Raw genomic sequence first — 25,705 nt, 5'->3', positions numbered from 1 at the left:
TTATCATGATGATGGTAATGGTATTTCTTCTCTTTATAGACAAGGAGATTTGAAAAAGAAGAAGAAAAAAAAGAAAGGTAAGAATTTTTTCTTTTTTTATCTTTAGATTCTGTCTTATAGAATCTTCAATTAAATGCTTGGGTTTAGCCCTATATAAAAGTTATCACGCATAAATACACTGTCCTCTCTTCTGTCTTTGAACACTGACTTTAGTCTCGACTATAGCTAACATTTTATTTTTTTAAAGAGTACAGCTCTAGAGAGTTTGATTCCCTGAATTTACATTGTTCCTCTAGTTATGTTGCTCTTTTGCTGTGACTGTGAATAGGTTACTTAAGATACCTGCCTGAGTTTTTCATCTATGAAATGGAATGTGGGGGCGCCTGGGTGGCTCAGTCGTTAAGCATCCAACTCTTGATTTCAGCTCAGGTCGTGATGCCTAGGGTCGTGGGATTGAGCCCTGCATCAGGCTCTGTGCTGGGCATGGAGCCTGCTTAAGATTCATTCTCTCTCTCTCTCTGTCTCTTTCTTTCTTTCTCCCTCCCTCCTTCCCTCCCTCCCTTCCCCTGCCTGCCCCCTTCTCCCCCACTTAGGCTCTGTCTCTCTCTTAAAAAAAAAGGTGGGGGCGGGGAACAGAGCTTGTTGTTTATATCCACCCTTTCAGAGAAGGACTTTCTGCAGCTGGCATGTCTTTCCCATTAATCTGATGGGGCCAACATAAGTCAGTGTCCAGCCCTGAACCATTAACCAGGGGAATGCCGTACATTGTTTGGCTTAGGCTATAGTTGATTTTAGTCCATAGCAGGAGAGGGTAGAATTACCATGTTTGGCGTCAACTAGTCAGAGGTTATCCTTGGAGCCACCTACCTGTTCTGAATCTGGGAAATTTGTGGTGTAAATCACATTGTTTTTGATTTTGTTCGCTATTGTGTTAGAATTCAGGTCTCTCAAGTCTGCTAAGTTTATTACCATTCCTCCATCTGTTTTCCTGCTTCCAAAATTTTATTGATAATATATTTTTTCCTATTTTTCCTTCTAATGTGTTTGTTTCCATCTTAGTAGAGTTTTGGGATGGTGCAGAAGCTAATGTTTGCATCCAGCCCACTATAAGTATTTGTTTTATGTATTAATAATACTGCAAGGGAGCAGCCGATAACTGTAGGTAGAAATAACTTGCCGTTTCACTTACTTTTTTATTTTTTGTAGTTTCTAGATAAGTATTTTTTAAAACTTACAAGTGATATATGTTCATTCTTTTTTTTCTAAGTGTTTATTACTTATTGTGAGAGAGAGAGATAGAGAGCAAGTGGGGGAGGGGCAGAGAAAGAGGGAGAGAATCCCAAGCAGGCTCTGTGCCGTTAGCACAGAGCCCAACTCAGGGCTTGAACTCACAAACTATGAGATCATAACCTGAGCCGAAACCAAGAGTTGGACACTTAACCGACTTAGCCACCCAGGCACCCCTTGAGAATATTCTTATACATAACCTTGTGTCTTTTGGATATCTGCAGGATAAATTTCTAGAAGTATGAATTTTGAGTGGCACTGCTAAATTTAATCACTCTCTACAAAGGCTAAACTGTGTACACTTCTGCCGTAATGTTTGAGTGTTTCTCACTATTTCACCAAAACTGGGTATTACTGCTTTTAATATTTGTTAGTTTGATAGAATTTTGTTACCTTTTTCATTTCTAATTAGTGAGGTAGAAGAGCATTTTTTCACATTATTAAGGACTTCTATTTCTCCTGGCTTACCCTAATAATAGCAGTGCCCATTTTTTTTGCATTTACCTATTGATTATCAAGACCTTTTTGTACATTAAGAATATCAGTCCACTCTGTTATATAGCATGCAAATATATATATATATATGTGTGTGTGTGTGTGTATGATACATATATATATTTGCTATTTCTCTTAAAAATATATCTCTTACCAAATGAAGTTGAGAATCCTTTATATAGGGGTGCCTGGGTGGCTCAGTCGGTTAAGCATCTGACTTCAGCTTAGGTCATGATCTCGTGGCTTGTGAGTTGGAGCCCCACATTGGGCTCTCTGCTATCAGTGCAGAGCCTGCTTAAGATCCTCTGTCCCTCTCACCGTGCTCCTCCCCTGCTGGTTCTCTCTTTCTCTGTCTCTCTCTCTCAAAAAAAAAAAAAAAGTAAACTTAAAAAAAAAAGAATTTTCTATATAGATACATCTGTGAAGTCTTTTCCTTTATGGCTTCTGAATTTTCTGTCATGCTTAGAAATAAGGCCTTTTCCTCTGCTAGATTATACAAATAAAACTTTCTCAGATGAACTTACTTCAATTTTAATGTTATTTATTCCCAGGCTAGGACACATTCCTTAAGCAAACTCTCTTGAAAACATTACGGACAGATTTCTCATTCCTTTATCAATTGTTATACAGGAAAACTGCCTAAGAATTATGACCCAAAGGTGACCCCAGATCCAGAAAGATGGCTACCAATGCGAGAACGTTCTTACTACCGGGGAAGAAAGAAGGGTAAGAAGAAGGATCAGATTGGAAAAGGGACCCAGGGAGCAACGGCAGGAGCTTCATCTGAACTGTAAGTCATTGCTCCTCAATTGAAGTCACTCAGAGCATAGGTTGATTCTTTTTCAGATTGACTCAGGATCATTAGTAAGAATTTTTAAATATATTTTAAGTTAAGAAGTACAGTCAGATATGTTTAATAAATGTTTTATAATATACTTATGGAAAGAAAAGAAAATGTGGTGTTTCTGATTTGATTATATTGTAAATACTAGGATTGTAGAATTGTATTATAAATGTTAGGATTCGGTATCTTCAAACGGAAGCTCTAAATACACTTGTCATTCAACTGAATATGTAGATAAACAGATACTATAAGTAAGATGACTAGAAAGAAGTTATTAAAAATGTTACTAAATAAGTTATTTCTACATTGTAAGATTATAGGTCATTTAAATTTTTTTCTTTTCTAAGCTTTCTAAAAATTGGCATGAACCATATATTACTTTTTCTTTAATTATGAAGCAGTAAAAATTGTATTCAAAAGAAAAATGGATAGGGAGTTGGGAATCCCCCTTTAAAAGAAATAGAATAATAAAAAAAAAAAAAAGAAAGAAATAGAATATATGTGGAAGATTGTTAAGAATAATGTGTTTTTATAGCCTTTTCTTTTGTTGAATATATGAATGACCAACACTTCCTGATCTGATGATTTTAGGGATGCCAGTAAGACTGTGAGCAGCCCACCCACCTCCCCACGACCTGGCAGTGCAGCAACATCGGCTGCATCTACAAGTAATATCATACCCCCAAGACACCAGAAACCTGCAGGGGCTCCAGCAACAAAAAAGAAACAGCAACAGAAAAAGAAGAAAGGTGGAAAAGGTGGCTGGTGATTGGAACATTCTTGTTTCCAGGCTATTTTTAGTCTCACTGACACTAGGAACATAATAAAGGTAACACAGCAAGAAACACAGAGTTCCTCCCTCACCCATCCCCCACATTTTCATAAAATTATTTTCTCATGCATCAAACAGGAAAACATCTTCCTCAGACTCTGCCTAGTCAGACTTAGCCTACTTGTACTACCTAGCTTTGCACAGATGATAAGCCCTCAAAATAATGGGGCATTTTCCCACCTTGATCTCTGTTGCATCCTTTCTCTTTGTGTGCTGATCTGGTGTTTTTTCAGTTTCACAAACAAGGCATGTTATCCAAAGTTTCCTAGGATTTAAACAGAAACTACTTCTGTTTCAACTAGAGTCTGAAGATACTTGTTCCTACCAAAGCCCATTTTAAATTATGTCTTAGGAGGCCTTAGGAGACTGAAAGTGGAATCTTCTTAGCATTCCAAATAAATAACTGCTTAGAAATATCATGTGATAAAAAGGGACCTTATTAATACACTGGTGTTCTTCACTTCATTACATAAGTGGCCACAGGAAAACTAAAGTAAATGTCATGATTAATTCTAACTATAAATTCTCTGTTACGTGATACTGGAATATGGGATACTACATATACTATATATGTTATTTATATATATATATAGTAATGAAAAGTGTGTGGGTGTGTATATGTACATATATATACACAAGTACACACATATATATAAATTAAGACTTCTTTGCACCCCAGTATTGTTTTCAGATGATGATAGCATTATGCTGATTTATCACCATTAAAGAACTCAAGCAAATGTATCAATGTTGCAAGAAGTTGACTCCTAGACTCAGTGGTTCTGAGGTCAGATGGGTCTGGACTGTTTCAGTCAGAAAGATTTAATGGCCCTGTCAAGAGCTCAAACATTGACTTCTGAGGTAGAGAGAAAATCCACCAGAGTTCAGTAGCAGGCAGTATTAGAACTTAAAAGAACTGTTTGGCCCAGTTAATAGATACTGAAATGACTCCCCTTCATCATTCAGAGTACATGCATTCATTACCCTTCTCAAAGTAATGAAGTATTATACAGTCAGTCTGGTGTCAGTGTTGCTCTGGTCTTTCCTCACCTATAAGCCACTTTCCCATTGAACCTGTGAGACAGACACACTGGGATGCCCACCCTTGTGAGTATTCATTTTGTGCTGCCCAAGATAGCATTGAATCTAGACTTTGAGTATTTCTTTATGATCATATATTACTTTGTCCTTATTAATAAAGTGCTGCTGTGTTTGAACATATCAAAACTTCCTCAAAGAGATTTTTAAAAGGCTTTCTTCCTCCTTTACAAAAGTAAGAAATGTGGTGCTGCCTTTCTGTTTAGCATAATCAGAATCTGCAGTAACATCTAAACAAGAGACCCTCATATATGAATGATTTATTATGGCATAATACTTTTTGAGCTCAGAGAATACTCTTGGTAAGAGTGATGTACTTATTCCTTCTGAATATATACCCCATTACAGGAATAATTGTTAGTAAATTTGTTAGTTAGGAATCCATTAAATTTCTGTGGTGAAGGATAATCATTTTTAGGTTAACTGAGCTACAGAATTTTGTTGAAAATTATCCATTGTTGAAAATTTTGACCCAATGCACCAAAAAGTGAAATTTACATTTCTCTACTTAGTCACTGTAATTGCTAGTCATTGTCATTACCAGCCATTACTAAGCAACTGAAACCTCAGTTTAAATAAATTATAATTGTCAAATGAAGTGTAAACATCTACATTAAATTTCTAGTAATTGTTTCTTCTTTTGGACAGGTCTTTAACCAATGACATATATACTTTGTGTATATATATGTGTGTGTGTGTGTGTGTGTGTGTGTGTGTGTACATTTATAAAAGACAATATGGATACATCCATTCACTGTGGTACATTTTAAAATAAAAGATTCTAGCAGTGAGTATGGATTAAGGTGTTATGGGTCTTGGCATTTTATAGGGACTTCTGGTTGGTATATGAAGAATTTTTTAGGCTGAATATCTAAAATTGTTTCTTGCCCCTCCCAGAAAGCTACAAAACTAATCTGATGGGACTGGAAGAACCCAGTTTTACCTTCCAGTATATAAATAAATTGAGTAGTAAACATTTTTTAAGTTATTAAGCACAGCATTTTCAAGGCTGAGTGGAAACTGCTAACCTGAAAAACTGTTGCATTACTCAAACCTGGAACCTGCCTTTCATTCACTGTTCCTTGCAAGCCTATTTGAACGGTAGATCTGATGAAGGAAAGTCCGTTTATTGCATTGATTATTTTGTTGGATTGTGAAATATGTTTTTGAATGCAGTTTAATGAAATAAGTGTTGCCTGGGTGGCTCAGTTAAGCATCTGACTTGATTTCTGCTTAGGTCAGGCTTAGATCATGATCTCCATATTGAGAGCTAGCGTAGCATCAGGCTTTGCAAGCTGAGCCTGGGCTGAGCATAGGATTCTTTCTCCCTTTCTACCCCTTACCCCCTTGTGCTCTCACTTTCTCTCAAACATTAAAGCAAAATAATAAAAACCATCCATATGCTTTTAAACCAGTTTAAAAAACATTACACCACCTTTGAAAAGCCCAGGTGGTACCTAATTTGCTATATATAACTGTGGGCGACTATTTTTGTTTAGTTGTAGTTTTAATACCCAGCATTACTGGTATCCGTGATCCTGGCCGACTACTAATTTAATCTTCAGAATTCTTTTTTAGGCGACATGTGTCAGGAATTTAAAACAAGGGAACCGTTCACTTTCTCTTCCCTTGAGCATCCTGGATAGCAGCCTCTGGACACTCCTAGTGTAGTTAACAGGGGGGCGGGAAGATAAAAACTTGACTTTTCAGGCTTATGGTTACTGGCTTGGAGAGGCACGGAATCTGCTGGGACGCTGGTTCCCTTAAGCGATCTCCCGACGGGAGACACTTAGGCCTTAGGCCGGGCTACTCTGGAGTGGTGAGGTAGAGGTGAGACGCTGGAATCTGGGCTAGCTTGGAAGGCTTTTCTGAGACACTGTGCCCCGGCATAAGGGAATCCTGCCATAGTGCGACCTGCCGAGGAAGTGTCGCGGATGGGATGGTAGGGTGGAGGCTTTTCCTATGCAGATGATCGGCCCCACGGGTCTCCCAACTCCCGTGGCTGGTCCTCCCCACTCCTCTGGGTTTAAAGCTTCCCCTAGCTTCTCGGCCATCTCCTCCCCTCCCCCAGCCCCTGTTTCGGCGAATCTGCTGCGCGGCGGACCCCGCTAGTGGGCGCGAGATGCCCGGCGGCAGCCTACGCGCCGGGAGACTGGCCCCGGCCGCACGGTGACCCGCGGGTGTTGTCTACGCTGCGTGGACCTACGTCTCTACCCTGCGTCCGCCTCGGGGGCCACACCTGCCGGGATCCAGAACCCAGGCTCCAGCGCGCGGGCGCGCGGAAGGAGGGAAAGAAATTAGGACGGTGGAGATGGAGAGGGGGAAGGGGAAGAAGAAGGGAAAGGAGCCAGAGAAAGAAAAAATTCGGGAAAAAGGAAAGGAGGAGAAAGAGAAAAGGGAGGTGGAGAAGGAGAAAATTAAGGGAAAAGAAAAGAAGGGGAAAGAGACAGGGAAGGAGGAGAAAAATAAGTGTAGAGAGGAGGAAAAGAAAGAGCGGGAGACCGAGAAAGAGAAGGAACAACTTGAGGGAAAAGACAAAGAGAAGAAGGATAACAACGCCTTGACGAAGCCCCCGCTGGAGCCTCTGGTAAGGGGCCGGTGCCTCGGACCCGCTCCCCAAGGCCATTATTGGCGGTCAGGCCCGAGCGCCTCTGGCTCTGTTACGTCCGAGGCTCCCACCGGCGGGAGGGAATCCGGTCTCCTTGGGTATTTTAATCTGTGGATGGGAGGGGGTGTGCCAAGCTTCGCCGGACCCATCGCTACCCCTTTTCCCCCGTCACCTGCCTCACCCTCACGGCTAACTAACCCTGCCGCTGCGCCCCACCCCTCTTCGGGTCTAGCGTTGAGGAAGAAGAGGTCCTGGTTGGTCTTCACGGGGCCGGAACAGCCCTTCTTGGGCCCCATCTCCGTCCAGCGCTCAGCACTACAGCGCTACAGCACAGAAACCAGACCCGAACCCTCGCCGCGCGCGGGCTCTCCAACCTAGTCCTTCCCGTTGAACACGTTCTTTGTCAGAAAGTGTAGGGTCCCTGAATTCGTGCAGGGTGTGTTTTAGGGCTAGACCTTCTCCGTGGTTACAATAAAAATTGTTTTCAAACTACTAGCGCCCAGAAGGGATGGTCACAAAGTTTTAACTGAGAGGTCTCAGAAACCAGGCGCTGCAATCACAAAAGAACAAATACCTATGATTCTACTTATATGAGGTACCTAGAGTGGTCAAAATCATATAGAGAACTGATGATTGCCTGGGGCTGAGGGCTGGGAGAGTGGGGAGCTAGTCATGACTACCGAGTTTGAGTTTTGCAAGATGAAGAGCATTATGAATGTAGTTAATACCACTGAATTGCATGCTTAATAATGGTTAAGATGGTAAATTTTATGTGAATTTTGCCACAGTTAAAAAATTGAGGGGGGGGGGGGAGCGGGTAGGATAAAAAGGAAGAGCAAGCTTTAAGCCCAGCTCAATGGACTTCTGTGCCTGGAGTTCCTGAACTCACAGGCGCTTTTCTGGTTCTAAACAATTTGAATTATTAACTGAGATTTGATCTCTGGTAAAACACAGATTATAGATCCAAATATAAAAGGAATGACTTTTGATAGGGAACAGAGGTGTTCAAAATCACAAATTGTGTCCGAACTCTTGGTTTACATTAATCCCAGCTTTCCTTAAGAGATTAGATAAACATGAGGAAGCATGTATTTTAGCATGCATTTTGCTAAAATAAGGTAAAATGTAAAGCATCAGTGACTGCTGAATTTCTAGAAAGGATGGGCTTAGGGACAGTGATGTGGTTGGAAAGAGTAGGGAACTGTTTTAATTTACACTTCCATAGGATCTCAGATACCATTAATTTAGTACCACTGAAAAAGAAAAAAAAATGCTGCCAATCAAAACATGACATACCATGAATTGTAAAATCCTCATTTCAGAGATGTTAAAATGTGGGAGGGAAAAATGCATCTTGGAATTGATGAAATATGTTGGGGTAACATATTTGTGTTAGCATGGGGCCATTTGTGGAGGCAATAAGGGAGACACAATCCACACCCTACAGCCATTTATTCCTTACCATGACACTCCCAGAATGACACTATAACATTTAGATGCAGATGTGAGGCAACGTGAATGAAGGTAGGATATAACTATGGAAATACTATTTGCTATAAGAGCCATCAAGAATTAACTCCAAAAACATGTACTTCGTCTTCTTTTTTAAATTTTTAAAAATGTTTATTCATTTTTGAGAGAGACAGAGACAGAGCGTGAGTGGGGGAGGGGAAGAGAAAGAGGGAGTCACAGAATCCTAAACAGGCTCCCGGCTCTGAGCGCAGAACCCTTGCCAGCTTGAACCCACAAACCGTGAGATCATGACCTGAGCAGAAAGAAGTTGGTCGCTCAACTAACTGAGCCACCCGGGCACCCCAACATGTATTTGTCTAATTCTGGTATTCAGGAGACAGTTTTGATAAATCATGCTCTGTACGAGACCCTATTAGATCAGATCTTAAAACATCTTACTTTCACATAGATCTTATTTTTTAAAAAAAGAAAAAGGAACAGTGAAAAAAATTCACTTTTTTTCCAGAAACCCAGTCTAAATCTAATGTCAACATTTAGTATTTGAGTACAAATGTAAATGATTATTATTTCCAAACCAGTGCCATTGAAGACAATTACTGTGCATGAGAAACTTCTTCAGCAGGCTGTTTGGGAAATAGAATTGAATTCCTATAAGCAATCTTGCAGTATTGTTGGTCATTTACTACTGATCACATTAAATTTTGCACCCTAATAGCCACTTTTATGAGCACTCTTAACTTTGTCTTCATACCAGTCTGCAATGCTTGTCTCTCAGTCACTTGTCATAAAAACTTTTAAGGCTGGTATGTTGGTGGAATGCTTCTTTCTAAAGTTTGTGTCAAGTTCAACAGGTTTTAATGTCAGGTTTTAAAATAAATGTTTGTGATTGGAACCGTTTTTTTTTAATTAAAAAAAAATTTTTTTTTAACGTTTATTTATTTTTGAGACAGAGAGAGACAAAGCATGAACGGGGGAGGGTCAGGGAGAGGGAGACACAGAATCTGAAACAGGCTCCAGGCTCTGAGCTGTCAGCACAGAGCCCGACGCAGGGCTCGAACTCATGGACCTCGAGATCATGACCTGAGCCAAAGTCAGCCACTTAACCGACTGAGCCACCCAGGCACCCCTGGAACTGGTTTAACAATTTCTATAACCTTAGCCTTTTCATTTAATCATAATACTTATCTTAAAGAGTATAAGAAGGGAACTTTGCTCTAAAGTCTTCTAATCTAGTGATCCAATTGGGAAAACAAAACAGATCCGTAATAAGAAAACTTAAATGCTTACTTGCTGAATGGCACAGTCAGTACATGAACCATAGAGATCCCAAGATCTCAAACAGACTGAATTCTGGTGCAATCCCCAGTGGACATGAACTCAAGAAGCAAAATGAAGTGTGAAAATTGATCCTGTGATCTACGGCACTTCCTATAAATCCTGATCTACATAAAGTCTATATTTGATAGATTGACCAGGAGTTGGGGGATGGAAGGGTGTGGTGTGATTAATACCACATAACTAATAGCAGATTATAAAAAACAAACTGATTGGCACAGTTTGTTCTAGACATATTAATTTTTTTAAGTAAACTCTACACCCAGCGTGGGGCTTGAACTCACGACCCCAAGACTAAGAGTCCTGTCCTCTACCAACTGAGCTCAGCTGGGTTCCCCTAGATATATTAAATTTTTTGTGAAGTTTTGCTCTGGTTTACAGTTCCACAATTATCATCGGGTCCTACCACAGGCAGGCACACTACCAGGAGCCAGGAAAACGAGGCCCTGGTCACATGGGTTTATTGTTTTGTGGTTTTTTTTTTTTCCACAGGAAAAAAATAAGCAGATCCTTGTGTTGGGCCTGGACGGAGCAGGAAAGACCAGTGTTCTCCACTCTCTAGCTTTAAACAAAGTCCAGCACAGTGTGGCACCCACCCAAGGTTTCAATGCAGTATGCATCAACACTGAAGATAGCCAAATGGAATTCCTAGAGAGTAAGCCCTCTTTCTTATTAGTAAACAGGAGAGGTTCATTTTGTTATACCTTAAGCCAGACATACTATTAGCAACATTGCATGTGTATGAAAAGTAACACTGGGTCAGATTTTCCTATACTTTTAGAATGCATATATAGTTTAATAGTGCAGTGGAGGGACAGGGGGAATCACTTTCTTTTCTTTTTATTTTCTCCATTTTACAGTGCTGGTATAAGAGGAAGCTGAAAGGAAAGCTATAGCACCCCCTCCTATAACAGCCTCTCTCCTCCCTTACTACCTCTAATAAACATGCAGTCTAGGCAAATAAAGTGTACTTCCTTCTCTGCAAATGCAACTATAAACAAGCCTTAAACCTCTTTTTGTAACCAGATGGCAGCCCAGAAGTCTCTACTCTAAAGTAATTCTGGAGTCACCGCTTCTCTAAATATTGCTGTTCCCCAAAGTTGCATAGATTCTCTTCTCTTTACACTCTCTCCTTGGATGATTTCATCCATCCTATTGGCCTTAAATATCATCCCTCTGCTAATGAATCCCAGATTTATCCATCCAGCCCAAACATATCCAGATGTCACCTGACCTTTCCACCTAGATATCTAATTGGCCTCTCAAACCTAAAATGGTCAAAACTAAGTGCTTGATTTATCTCCATATCTGTTCCTTTCCCTATAATCTACTGGTCAGTAAATGGCCCCTCACCTATCATGTTACTCAAGCCGGAAAACTAGGGGTCACCCTTGATTTCTCCTTATGTAGCCTCACCTCTAGTCCACAAATAAAACACTATGAATTTTTCTACCTCTAAAACAAATCCTGAATTCATCAGTTATATCCTTTCGTACTGCACCTATTTGAGTTGGAACCTATACTGTCTCTTACTTAGATTACTGCCATCACCTTTTTTATTTTTGCTTTCAGCCAGTTACAAAAAGAAAATGTGGGCCAAGAAATTGGTAAATGTGTAGGCAGATCTTTCAGCTAACAACATTATTAGGAATAGAGTTTTCAATTTATTAAGAAGCTATAGGAGAAATAATAACTTTAACCAAATATATAGCTAAGAAAATAGTCTCAAAGTATGAAACGTGAAAAGAAAGGAAGGAAGGGAGGAAAAGACAGGAAGATTCCAACCAGGGGGAGAAAAGGACATACGCTACCATTGGAGTGAGGGACTTCAACATATTGTCAGTTATTAATAGGATCAAAACTAGAAAAAATCAGAAAAGATACACAAAATTTGAACATAATCAACAAGTTTAATCCAATGGACAATATAAGATTGTCCAATTAGACAATTTTAGCTACATCCCAAATCTAAAATACATGTTCTTCTGAAATACTCATGGAACATTTACCAAAATTGACCACTTCATGGACTATACAGCAAGTCTTAACAAATTTTTCAGAGAAGGGGCATCATACAAACCATGTTCTTTGACTACATTGCAATTAAATTAGAAGTTAATAACCAAAAAGATAAAAATCCCCTATATAGATGAGATGTCATGACGTCACATACACAAAAAAAGAACAACCCAAATGTTCATTCATGCTTAAATTATGTTAAAACCACGTGAATAACTTAGAAGATTACAGAACATTCTTTTAAAAAATTAATAACACGAAATACTTTACAGAATTAGCCTAGCTCTATAAAAGGAAAACAAAAGAAAGGCAAATCAAGACCCTTTCCCAGTAGTATTTTAAATGTTTTTGTTAAATTCCTAAAACAGGGGTCTTCAAACTACTAACTTCTGTTGTAGTGTGGAAGCAGCCACAGACAATATGTGAACAAATCCACATGTCTGTGTTCTGATAAAGCTTTATTTGTAGGCACTGAAATCCAAATGTGATATAATGTTCATATTATGAAATGTTATTCTTTCTTTCTTTTTCCTGAAATTTAAAAGTGTAAAATCCATTCTTTCTTCATGGGCTATACAAAAATAGGCGTTGGGCCAGATTTAAACTGTGGGCCATAGTTTGCCAACCTCTCTTCTAGGAGAAAAACAAAAACTAAGTTCGCTCTATATATATTATTATCATTACTAGTAAGTTTCTTCTGGAAAGAATCAGCAGAATGAAATAATCCAAAGGCATTTTTTTTCTGAGGCAAGTATTCCTTAATGTTCACAGGATCATATTAACTCTTAGTGCAATGTTAAGAGAGAAATTAGTTCTGGGATTTTGACAAAGGAAAAAGATTGTGCAAATGAGGCTGGCCAGTGAATTCAGTCCATCTAAAACTTACTTTAGAGGAAGGTGTGTTTTAACCCACCACCCTGAGTTATTTTAGTAGCCTACTCCCATTTTCTGAGTTTAACAGATAGGATGGCTGTGGCCCCTGGGGTCGCTATGTTTACGGATCGGAAGGCATCCTCTGTAGTATCTACTGTCTTTATGCTGATCCTTTATGTTCCAGAATGATTGAACCACTTGTGGAGGGTAAATATTCCCACCAACCATTTCCCTAGTAACAGCTCTCTGGTCATTCTCTGAGTTGGGTACACTCTAACACAGTGGTGTTTTATCAAAACATCTGTCCAGTGTTTGGATATTATCTAAAAGTATCTTTTCTGGCACCTCAGTGGACACTTCTGCAATGTTTTTGGTGTCTTCTTTCTCCACTATTCTGTATAGTTGGCGGCAGTGAACCTTTCCGTTCCTATTGGGAAATGTACCTGTCCAGAGGATTGCTGCTGATCTTTGTGGTAGATTCAGCAGATCACAACAGATTACCTGAAGCCAAGAAACACCTTCATCAATTAATTGGAACAAACCCAATCCTTCCTCTGGTTGTGTTTGCAAACAAACAGGTAAAAATCTGTGCAAATATAAGTGGTATTCAATAGCTTTATTGTCAATGAAAGAAATAGAAATGTCTACTTTTAATAGCTAGATATTTAACAATATGCTGTATATTCAGTTTAGTTTATACTTATTAGATCTTCTGGATTATAAACTCCTTGAGAATAAAGACCATTATTCATCTTTGTGTCCCTCAGAATACTTAGTGTACTGTACATAGTAGAAATTCAAAAAATATGTGTTGAATTTAATTTCAATAAACATTTACTGATGGTTGAATTGGTTTCAACAAAATATTTGAGGGACTACCATATATAAAGAAATAGTTTGTTTTAGATGAATTAACCTGACCTGAATTTATTTCTCACATATACATTATAGGTATTAAACTACCATGGAGAAACTGGAACCCTTGTATAGTGTCATTGGGAATGTAAAATGGTGCAGCCACTATAGAAAACAGTATGGCAGTTCCTTAAAAAATTAAAAATATAACACCCATATGATCCACCAATTCCACTTCTGAGTACATACTCAAAAGAATTGAAAGCGGGAACTCAAACAAATACTTGTACATCCATATTCACAGCAGAATTATTCACAATGCCAAAAGGTAGAAGCAAACCAAGTGTTTGTTCTTCCATGGATGAATGGATAAACAAAATGTGATATATACACACAATGGGATATCATTCAGCATTAAAACAGGAAATTCTGGTACATTTTATTACATGGATGACCCTTGAGGACAATGTGGTAAATGAAAGAAGCCAGTCACAAAACAACAAACACTGTGTGATTCCACTTTTACGAGGTACCTAAAGTAGTTAAATTCATAGACACAGATAGTAGATTAGAGGTTACGAGGGAATGGGCGGAGAGGAGATGGTGGAGTTATTGTTTAATGGACACAGGTTTATATTGATGATGGTTGCCTTGAGTTGGGGGAGGGAGAAATGGGGAGTTATTGTGCTGTGAGTAGAGAGTTTCAGTTTTGCAAAGTGAAAAGACTTCTGGAGGTGGATTGTTGAACAAAATGTGACTGTACTGAAGTGTACACTTAAAAATGGTTAAAATGGTAAATTTTGTTATGTGTATTTTACCATAATAAAATCAGTTTTAAAAAATTGAACATCTATAGCATTATAATACTAAAGCCCCTCTCTCAATTGCTAAGATTGCCAATCATTAGAGAACTTGATTCTCCCACTGCTTCTAAGGGCGAATGTTTATGAAAGTAAACTAATTACAAATGATGACCTAAAGTAGGAGCCTATGTTACAGTCCAGTGTAGAAGCTACTTCAGAATTTTTGTTTTTGAGAGAGAGAGAGAGGGAGAGAGAGAGAGAGAGGGAGAAAGAGAGAGAGAGAATGCATGTAGCAGGGGCAGAGAGAGAGGAAGAGAGAGAAAATGGGCATTTGGGTTATTTCCAATTTTTTATTGGTATTTAAAGTGCTACAGTGAATCTCAATGTATGTGTTTCCTTATAGATACGTATCAACATTTCTCTAGTGCATATACTTTAAAGAGGAATTGCTGGTTTTTCAGATTTGTACATACTCAGTTTTCCTAGATCTTACTTACCAAGTTGTTTTTCCCAAAGATACTGCACCAATTTATTCTTCCACCAACGGAATATGACAGTTTTTGCAGCTACATATCCCTCTCAGTACTTGGTATTGTCAAACTTTTTCATTTTTACCAATCTGATGGGGCTGAAATTTTATCCCGTTATTCTAATTTGCATTTCCTTAGTTACTAGTGAGCTTGAACATCTTTTCAGATGTGCATTGGTTATTAGTTTCAAATTCGTTTCATTCTTTGAAGCTAATTTCTACGTCTGTGAATTGTCTTTTAATATCTTTTCACAAATTCCTATTAGGGTGTTCATCTTTTCCTATTTGAGTTGTAGAAATCTTTCATATCTTTTGAGAAAATAATCCTTTGTTACTTCTGTGCATTACAAATATCTTCTCCAGCAACCTGCTGGCTATTATTTTACTTTGCTTATGGTTCTCTTTTTTATACATAGCTTTCCATTTATTTTTTAAACCACCACATTAAAAAATTGTTATTTTAATTCTAGTATAGTTAATAGTGTTATATTACTTTCAGGTGTATAATGTAGCGATTCAGTAGTTCTGTATGTTACTCAGTGCTCATCAAGATAAGTATACTCTTTAATCCCCTTCACCTATTTCACCCATCCCCCCACCCATCCACCTCCCCTCTAGTAACTGTTCTCTATAGTTAAGAGTCTGGTTTTGGTATGTCTCTTTTTCTTTCCTTTGTTTCTTCTATATCTTAAATTCCACATATGAGTGAAACATATGGTATTTTTCTTTCTCTGACTGGCTTATTTTACTTAGCATTATGCTCTCTAGATCCATCCATGTTTCTGCAAATGGCAAGATTTCATTCTTTTTATGGCTAAATAGTAATAACAATGATAATAATAATAATAATAAATACACACACACACACACACACACACACCCAATGGAATATTCTTTATGCCACATCTTCTTTAGTCTGTCATCTATTGATGGACACTTGAGTTGCTTTCATAGTTTTACAATTGTAAATAATACTGCAGTAAACACAGGGGTAATTCGTATTTTTATATTTTGGTGGGAAATTACCCAGTAGTGTGATTACTGGATTATAGGGTAGTTCTTTTTTTTTTTTTTTTTTTTGTAAGTAAACTCTATACCTAGTGTGGGGACCAAACTCTCGACCTTGAGATCAAGAGTCGCATGCTCTACTGACTGAGCCAGCTAGACGTGCCGGGGTAGTTCTATTTTTATTCTTTTGAGGAACCTCCATACTATTTTCTGCAGTGGCTGCACCAGTTTGCATCCCCACCAACAGTGCATGAGGGTTCCTTTTTCTCCACATCTTCGCTAACACTTGTTATTTCTTGTGGTTTTGATTTTAGCCATTCTGACAGGTGTGAGGTAATATTGTGGTTTTGATTTGCATTTGCCTGATGGTGAGTAGTGTTGAGCATCTTTTCATGTGTCTTTTGGCCATATGTATGTCTTCTTTGGAGAAATGTCTGTTCACGTGTTCTGCCCATTTTTTAATTGTATTATTTGTTTTTCTTGGTGTTGAGTTGCATAAGTTTTTTTTATATATTTTGGATACTAACCCTTTATCAGATATGTTACTTCTCCCATTCAGTAGGTTGTCTTTTATTTTTGTTGCTTGTTTAGTTTTTTTTAGTTTTCGTTTGTTTTTAGCTTTCAGGGAATTTTTGTTTTTTGTTTGGTTTTTGGTTTTTGGCTTGTTTTGTTTGTTTGTTTGTTTGTTTGTTTTGCTGTGCAGAAGCTTTTTATTTTCATGTAGTCCCAACAGTTTATTTTTGCTTTTGTTTCCCTTGCCTCAGCAGAAATATCTAGAAAGATGTTGCTACAGCCAATGTCAGAGATATTATTGCCTGTGCTCTCTTCTAGGATTTTTATGGTTTCAGGTCTCACATTTAGGTCCTTAATCCATTTTGAGTTTGTTTTTGTGTGTTGTTTAAGAAAATGGTCCAGTTTCATTCTTTTGCATGTTGCTGTCCAGTTTTCCCAACACCATTTGTTGAAGACACTTTTTCCCATTGCATATCCTTGCCTTTTTTGTCTTAGATGGATTAACCATATAATTGTGAATTTATTTCTGGGTTTTCTAACTCTGTTCTATTGATCTCTGTTTTTGTGCCAGTACCATACTGTTTTGATTACTACAGTTTTGTAGTATAACTTGATGTCTGGAATTGTGCTGCCTCTACTTTGGTTTTTCTTTTTCAAGATGGCTTTGGCTATATGGGGTCTTTTGTGGTTACATACACATTTTAGGATTGTCTTGTCTAGCTCTGTGAAAAATTCTGGTGGTATATGATAGGGATTGCATTAAATGTGTAGATTGCTTTGAGTAGTATAGATATTTTAACAATATGTGTTCTTCTAATACATGAGCATGGGATGTCCTTCCATTTCATTGTGTTGTCTTCAGTTTCTTTCATAAATGTTTTATAGTCTTCTTTTTTAAAAAAAATTTTTTTTAATGTTTTTATTTATTTTAGAGACAGAGAGAGACAGAGCATGAACAGGGGAAGGGCAGAGAGAGAGGGAGACACAGAATCCGAAGCAGGCTCCAGGTTCTGAGCTGTCAGCACAGAGCCTGACACGGGGCTCAAACTCACGGACTGTGAGATCATGACCTGAGCTGAAGTTGGACGCTTAACTGACTGAGCCACCCAGGTGCCCCAATGTTTTATAGTTTTCAGAGTACTGGTCTTTTACCTCCTTGGTTAGGTTTATTCCCAGGTATTTTATTATTTTTGGTGCAATTGTAAATGGAATTGTTTCCTTAATTTCTCTTTCTGCTCCTTCATTATTAGTGTCTAAGAAATGCAACAGATTTCTGTACATTGACTCTGTATCCTGTGACTTTACTGAACTCATTTATCAGTTCTAGCAGTTTTTTGGTGGAGTCTTTTGGGTTTTCTATGTATAGTATCATGTCATCTGCAAACAGTGAAAGCTTTACTTCTTCCTTACCAATTTGGATGCCTTTTATTTCTTTTTCCTGGATGATTGCTGTGGCTAGGACTTCCAGTACTATAGAATGAACATCCCTGTCTTATTCCTTTTTTTCCCCCAAGATTTATTTATTTGTTTGTTTGTTTGGGGGGGGGGGCACAAGTGAGCGAGGAGCAGAGAGAGAGAGAGGGAGAGAGAGAGAGAGAGAGAGAAGCAGGGTTCACCTGAAGCAGGGCTTGTTCTCACCCAAACTGGGGCTCAAGTTCACCCGAATCGGGGCTCAAGCTTACCTGATGGGGGGCTCGTGCTCACCCGAAGTGGCACTCAAATTCGCAAATCGTGAGATCATGACCTGAGCCCAAGTCAGATGTTTAACTGACTGAGCCATCTAGGTGCCCCATCCTTGTCTTATTCCTGACCTTAAGGGAGAAGCTCTCAGTTTTTTCCCATTGAGTATGATGTTAGCTGTGGGTTTTTCATATGATTATATGGCCTTTATTATGTTGAGGTATGTTCTCTCTAAAACTACTTTGTGGAGGGAGCGGGGGTTATCATGAATGGATGTTGCACTTTGTCCACTGCTTTTTCTGCATCTACTGAAATGATTACATGGTTTTTATCCTTTCTCTTATTGCTGTGATGTATCACATTGATTGATTTGCAAATATTGAACCACTCTTGCATCCCAGGAATAAATCCTACTTGATTATGGTGAATAATTTTTTTAATATATTATTGAATTCGGTTTGCTAATATTTTGTTGCAGATTTTTGCATCTATGTTCATCAGAGATATTGGCTTGTAGTTCTCCTTTTTTGTGGTGTCTTGCTCTGGTTTTGGTGTTAGGTAATGCTGGCCTTATAGAATGAATTTGGAAGTTTTTCTTCCTCTTCTATTTTCTGAAATAGTTCAAGAAAAACAGATATTAACTCTTCTTTAAATGTCTGGTAGAATTCACCTGCAAAGACTTCTAGTCCTGGACTTTTGTTTGTTGGGAGTTTTTTGATTATTGATTTGATTTTAATTGCTGGAAATTGGTCTGTTCAAACTTTATTTTTCTTTCGGATTCAGTTTTGGGAGGTTATATGTTTCTAGGAATTTATCCATTTCTTGTTGGTTGTCCAATTTGTTGGCATACAATTTTTAATTATATTCTTTTATAATCATTTGTATTTCTGTGGTATTGGTTGATATTTTTCCTGTTTTGTTTCTGATTTTGCTCCTTTGAGTGCTCTCTCTCTCTCTCTATTTATTTTTTATTTTTTGATGAACCCAGCTAGAGGTTTATCAATTTTGTCGATCTTTTCAAAAAATCAGCTCCTAGTTTCATTGATCTGTTCTGTTGGTTTTTTTTTTTTTTTTTTTTTAGTTTCTATATCATTTATTTCTGCTCTAATCTTTATTACTTCCTTCCTTCTGCTGGTTTGAGGTTTTGTTTCATCTTCTTTTTGTAGCTCTTTTAGGTATATTGTTAAGTTGTTTATCTGGGAATTTTCTTGCTTCTTGAGGTAGACTTGTATTACTATAAACTTCCCTCTTAAAACCACTTTTGTTGTATCCCAAAGATTTTGGACCATTGCGGTTTTGTTTTCATTTTTCTCCATGTAATTTTTATTCCTTGGTTGACCTATTCATTGTTTATTAGCATGTTATTTATCCTCCATGTATTTGTGCTCTTTCCAGTTTTTTTCTTATGGTTCATTTCTAGTTTCATAGTGTTGTGGTCAGAAAAGATGCATGGTTTAAGTTCAGTGTTTTTGTATTTGTTGAGATTTGTTTTGTGGGTTGATATGTAATCTGTTCTGGAGAATGTTCCATGTGCACTTGAAAAGGATGTGTATTTTGCTGTTTTAGGATGGAATTTTCTGAATATATCTGTTAAATCCATCTAGTCTAGTGTGTCATTCAAAGCCAGTGTTTCCTTGTTGCTTTTCTATTTGGATCATCTGTCCATTGATGTAAGTGGAGTGTTAAAGTCCCCTTATTATTATATTACTACTGATTATTTCCTTTATGTTTGTTATTAACTGTTTTATGTATTTGGGTATTTCATGTTGGGTGCATAAATATTTACAATTGTTATATCTTCTTGTTGGATTGTCCCCTTTATTATTATGTCATGTCCTTCTTTGTCTCTTGTTACAGTCTCTGGACACCTGTGTGGTTCAGTCAGTTAAGCATCCAACTTTTGATTTTGGCTCAGGTTATGATCTCACGGTTTTTGAGTTCAAGCCATGGTTTGGGCTCCACACTGACAACGCGGAGCATGCTTGGGATTCTCTCTCTCCCCTCTCTCTCTGCCCCTCCCCACCCTCTCTCTTTCAAACTAAATAAATAAACTTAAAAAAATTCTTTATGAAGTCTACAGTAAGTAGATGTAAGTATTGCTACCTCAGCTTTCTTTTGACATACATATGCATGATAAATATTTCTCCATCCCTTCACTTTTCAGTATGCATGTGTCTTTAGGTCTAAAATGAGCCTCTTTTAAAAATTTTTAAAGCTCTACATCCAATGTGGGGCTTGAACTCATGACCCCAAAATCAAGAGTCATGTGCTCTACTGACAGAGCCAGCCAGGCACCCCTGAAATGAATCTCTTGTAGCCAGTATATATATGGGTCTTGTTTTTTAATCTATTCCATCACTCTGTGTCTTTTCATCAGAGCATTTAGTTCATGCTAATTATTGATAGGTTTGTATTTATTGCCATTTTGTTACTTGTTTTGTGGTTGTTTTTGTAGCTCTTCTCTGATCCTTTCCTCTGTTGTTCTTTTCTCTCACGGTTTGCTGGCTTTCTTTAGTGATATATTTGCATTTCTTTTTCTTTAATTTTTGCATATCTATTATTGATTTTTGATTTGTGGTTACCATTATGTTATATATAATACCTACATATAGCATTCTGTATAATAATTTGATGGTCACTTAAGTTTGAAACCATTCTTTACTCTTCTCCCCACATTTTAGGTATATGGTACCATACTTTACATCCTTTTATTTTTTTCATTCCTTGACTGATTTTTACATATATACTTATTTGTATTGCTTTTGTGCTTCCTACTTTTCTTACTGTTACTTACGGTCTTTTCACTTAAATAGAGTCCCCTTTAAAATTTCTTGTAGGACTGGTTCAGTGGTCATGAACTGTTTTAGCTTTTTTTATCGGAGAAACTCTTTATCTCTCCTATTCTAAATGGTAGCCTTGCTGGATAGAATATTCTTGGCTGCAGATTTTTTTCCTTTTAGCCCTTTGAATATATCATGCCACTCCCTTCTGGCCTGCAAAGTTTCTGCAGAAAAATCTGATAGCCTTATGGGATTTCCTTGTATGTAACTGTCTTCTTTTCTTCTGCTGCTTTTATTTTTTCTTAATGTTTATTTGTTTATAAGAGAGAGAGAGGAGAGAGAGAGAGCATGTAAGCAGGGGAGGGGCAGAGAGAGAGGGAAACAGAGAATCCCAAGCAGGCTCCACACTGTCAGCGCAAAGTCCATTGCAGGGTTCAAACACATGAACCATGAGATCATGACCCGAGCTGAAATCAACAGTCAGACATTCAACCAACTGAAACACCTAGGCACCTCTTTCTTGCTGATTTTAAAATTCTCTCTTTACCACTACTTTTTGCCATATTTATTACTATGTTTCTTGATGTGGACCTCCTTGGGTTGATTTCATTGAGGGATCTCTGTGCCTCTTGGATCTGAATATCTGTTTTCTTGCCTAGATTAAGGAGGTTTTCAGCTATTATTTCTTTGAGTAAGTTTTCTGTCCCCTCTTCTCTCTGTTCTTTTGGGATCCCCATAATGTGAATATTATTACCCCTGATGGAGCCACTGAGCTCCCTACATCTGTGTTCATTTTGCATATATTTTTATCACCTGTATAGCTTTCCATTTCAAATAGTCTATTTTATCAATGCTTTCCTTTGTGGTTTGCATCTCTTATCTTCATCAAATTGAATAAACAGAGCCATTTTTAAACAAATTTATAACTTTTACTGGGGCTTAGTAATGAAAGATTTGGATATTTGAGTTAAGTTTTGGATATTAAGGCATCTTTGGTTTAGTTTAAGGCATCTTTGTTTATATTCCTTTGCCAAAGTAGTCTATGCTTTTAGATGACTCATTGGTTCAAGTTATTATATAAGGATTTTTAAAAAGTCATCTTACTATTTTTACTTTTTGAGTGATGGCCTCTATTCTATTAATGCACAGTTATGCAAGTATGGAATAAACCTGGGGTTTATCCCTGATGTGCTTTTTGTTTTTAACATATGGTGACTTTTATTTTATTTATTATTTTTTAAGTTTATTTATTATTTTTTTAAGTAAACTCTATGTCCAACGTGGGGGCTCAAACTTATGACCCTAAGATCAAGAGTTGCATGCTCTACTGACTGAGCCCTATCCCTGATGTGCTTTTATCATTACAAGGAGCTCCTCTTTTTATCCAACACTCTCCTCATATATATTCTTCCTCTCCAATTCTGTCAGTGAATTTATTAACTTAAGACATTGTCCACATGTTACTGGATCCATTAACACTGTTTAAAAAGTCACTGCGGGGTCTAAAACTAAATGAATTCTGGTTTCAGGCAGGCACTATATTGGGGTGACCAACATTTAGAAATGCAATAAATTCCAGCCAGATACTACCAGAAACATTTTTCTAGATATGTCTCCTGAGGCAAGGCAAACAAAAGCCAAAATAAACTATTGGGACTACACCAGAATAAAAAAGAACCCATCAACACAGCAAAGGAATCCATCAACAAAATGAAAAGGTAAATACTGATTGGGAAAAGGTATTTGCAAATGATATATTTGATGAGGACTTTATATCCAAAATATATAAAGAACTTATACAATTCAACACACACAAAAAACAAATAATGCAATGAAAACATAGGCAAAAGACATGAACAGACATTTCTCTGAAGAAGACATACAAATAGCCAACAGACCCATGAAAATATGCTCAATATCACTCATAATCAAGGGAATACAAATCAAAATCACATTGAGATATCATCTCACATCTGGCAGAATGACTAGAACCAAAACTGTAAGAAATAATAAGTGTTGGTCAGGGTGTGGAGAAAAAAGGACCCTTGTGCACTGTTGGCAGGAAAATAAATTGGTGCGAGCACTGTGGAAACAGTATGGCAGGTCCAGGTTATCAAAAAATTAAAAACAGAAATACCATATGATCCAGTGATTCCACTATGAGTGTTTATCCAAAGAGAACTTAAACACTTAAATGGGTGATGGGTATTAAGGAGGACACTTGTTATGATGAGCACTGGGTGTTATATATATAAGTGATAAATCACTAAATTGTACTCCTGAAACCAATATTACACTATATGTTAACTAACTAGAATGTAAATAAAAGTTTGAAAAATAAATAATAAGAAATAAAACTAAAACACAAATTTGAAAAGGTATATGCACTCCTATGTTTATTGCAGCATTATTTACAATAATCAAGATATGGAAGCAACCTAAGTGTCCATCTGTAGGTAAACAAGTAAAGAAGTTGTAGTATATACATACATATTTTGGAATATTACCATAAAAAAAGAATGAGATCTTGCCATTTGTGACAATAAGGATGACCTAGAGGGCATTATGCTAAGTGAAATGAGTCAGACAGAGAAAGAAGAATACCATATGATTTCACTTACATGCAGAATATAGCAACAAAAGAACAAATACAAAAAGCAGAAATAGACCCATAAATACAAGGAGATGGGCAAAAAGGAATGAAGGGGAATGGGAGGTACAGGTTTTCAGTTACAGAATAAATAAGTCACAGTGATGAAAGATACAGCACAGGGAATGTAATTAATGGTATTGTAATAGCATTGTATGGTGACAGATGGTAGCTACACTTGTGGTGAGCATTGAATAACACATTGAGTTGTCAAATTACTATGTTGTACACCTAAAACTAGTGTAACATTGTGTATCAACTATACCTCAATAAAAAAAATAAAATAATTCATCCTATTGAATATAATTTTGGGCAAATAAAAAAGAAATGGAAAAAAAAAAACAAAAAAAAAGCAGATTGACTGCAGTGCTTAGAAAACTGATTAAGATGTTATAAAGGCTTAACTTCATTCCAAAAATTTTTTTTGATGATAGCTCATAAATACTGGTATAATCCTGCTACCTGTTTTTTTTTCTTTTCTTTTCTTTTCTTTTCTTTTCTTTTCTTTTCTTTTCCTTTCTTTCTTTTTTAAGTAATCGCTATATCCAGTGTGGGGCTTGAACTCATGACCCCAAGATCAAGAGTTGCATGTCTACCAACTAAGCCAGGCAGGCACCCCATTGCTGGTATAATGCTGATTAAAATCTTTATATTCGGACAACCACTGAAGTCATAATAATGGGGTCACAATATCCTCCACATTAAAATGGAGGTGGGATCATTGAGAGCAATGAGAGTAATACATTTTTCTATCCAAAAGGATTGCAAAATAACTAGTTTTTTCCTTTCCTTTTTCTATTCGGGATGAAGGATCTTGAAACAGCCTATCGTATTACAGATATCCACGAAGCTTTGGCATTGTCTGAGGTGGGAAATGACAGGAAGATGTTCTTGTTTGGAACACAAGTGACTGAAAATGGCTCAGAAATACCCTCCGTCATGCAAGATGCCAAAGACTTGATTGCACACCTGGCTGCAGATATGCAGTGACCGAGCCTGGGCCCACTGTGCAGCTCTCAATCTAAATGTCACCAAGGAGTGTTAAGTGACAGGTTTGAAGCCACAGGTTTCCACTGTCGAATAAAAAATAAGCCACTTCCTATTTTCTCAGTGTGTGACATATATACAAAGATAATGTTAATTGATTAAGAGTCTCTCTGTGTTTAGATTTTGAACTTTAAAAATATTGGTAAAATAATATATTTGGGGGATTTGGATTTTTCCTCAACAAAATTAAAGTGAACATTAGTGAGCATTCAAACCATTTGTGGTTTTTCAATGACATGAGATTTATATGAAAATATTTTAATAAACTTCCTCTTTTCAAGGAAAAATCTAGGTGTCTTTTTTTTAAGTAGATTAATTTAACACTGTAAGGAAAGAAATGTCAGGATAGGGCAGTAAGAAAAGTAAGCACTATCAAATTACATGGAAATATAAATTAACAGCATTCAGAAAGATTTAGGAAATGCTTCTCTTTTAGGAGCCTGATAAACTAGATGATGAACACTGTGAAGATTTTATTTCTATTTTATTATTTTTTAAGTTTATTTATTCATTTTGAGAGAGAGAATCCCAAGCAGGTTCTGCATGCTGTCAGTGCAGAACCTGACATCGGACTCCCATCTCACAAATGTGAGATCATGACCTGAGCTGAAACCAAGAGTTGGACACCCAGGTGCCCCAGAATTTGATTTTTAAATACTTGACGTTTTGCTTTTATATATAGGTAAGCTTTCTTCACCAGAAATATTTTGCAATAACTCTGTTTACCTACAAACATGATAAAAACCCAACTTTTGACTATAGTGTCTTGTCTTGATTTAACAAACAAAAAGATTTCAGTTTCTAGTCAGCATGTAAGAAGCTCAGAAGCCACCATTCCATTCTAACAATGAGTGAAAAGCTAAACACACTGACAAATCAAAAACTTCTAGGATCCATTAGAGAGATGAGGATACAGGGCAAATTGCTGCCCTTGAGATTGGAGAAACTGGTATGAAAATACAGAGAATAATAATTT

General features: G+C 37.3%; 2 protein-coding genes across 3 annotated transcripts in view; both read left to right on the top strand.

Moving 5' to 3' along the window:
• SRP72 (signal recognition particle 72) overlaps positions 1-5,354 on the top strand; it is a 29,283-nt gene extending 23,929 nt beyond the window's left edge. For both annotated transcript variants that reach the window (XM_043604377.1, XM_043604387.1), the window contains exons 17-19: positions 40-77; positions 2,413-2,572; positions 3,218-5,354. In XM_043604377.1, coding sequence (XP_043460312.1) covers positions 40-77; positions 2,413-2,572; positions 3,218-3,395 — 376 coding nt within the window. In that variant the 3' untranslated portion in view covers positions 3,396-5,354. The remainder of the gene's footprint in view (positions 1-39; positions 78-2,412; positions 2,573-3,217) is intronic.
• Positions 5,355-6,651: 1,297 nt separating this feature from the next.
• On the top strand, positions 6,652-24,784 carry ARL9 (ADP ribosylation factor like GTPase 9). Its single transcript, XM_043604416.1, has 4 exons — positions 6,652-7,143; positions 10,465-10,627; positions 13,267-13,442; positions 24,493-24,784. Exons 1-4 carry the CDS (start codon positions 6,868-6,870, stop codon positions 24,670-24,672), a joined length of 795 nt encoding a protein of 264 aa, XP_043460351.1. The 5' UTR covers positions 6,652-6,867; the 3' UTR covers positions 24,673-24,784.
• Positions 24,785-25,705: the final 921 nt, after the last annotated feature.

Source organism: Prionailurus bengalensis, chromosome B1, assembly GCF_016509475.1.
Source record: "Prionailurus bengalensis isolate Pbe53 chromosome B1, Fcat_Pben_1.1_paternal_pri, whole genome shotgun sequence".
In the NCBI taxonomy this organism is placed as follows: domain Eukaryota; kingdom Metazoa; phylum Chordata; class Mammalia; order Carnivora; family Felidae; genus Prionailurus; species Prionailurus bengalensis.
The sequence above is the reverse complement of the archived record's forward strand: the minus strand, read 5'-3'. Positions and strand labels throughout refer to the sequence as shown.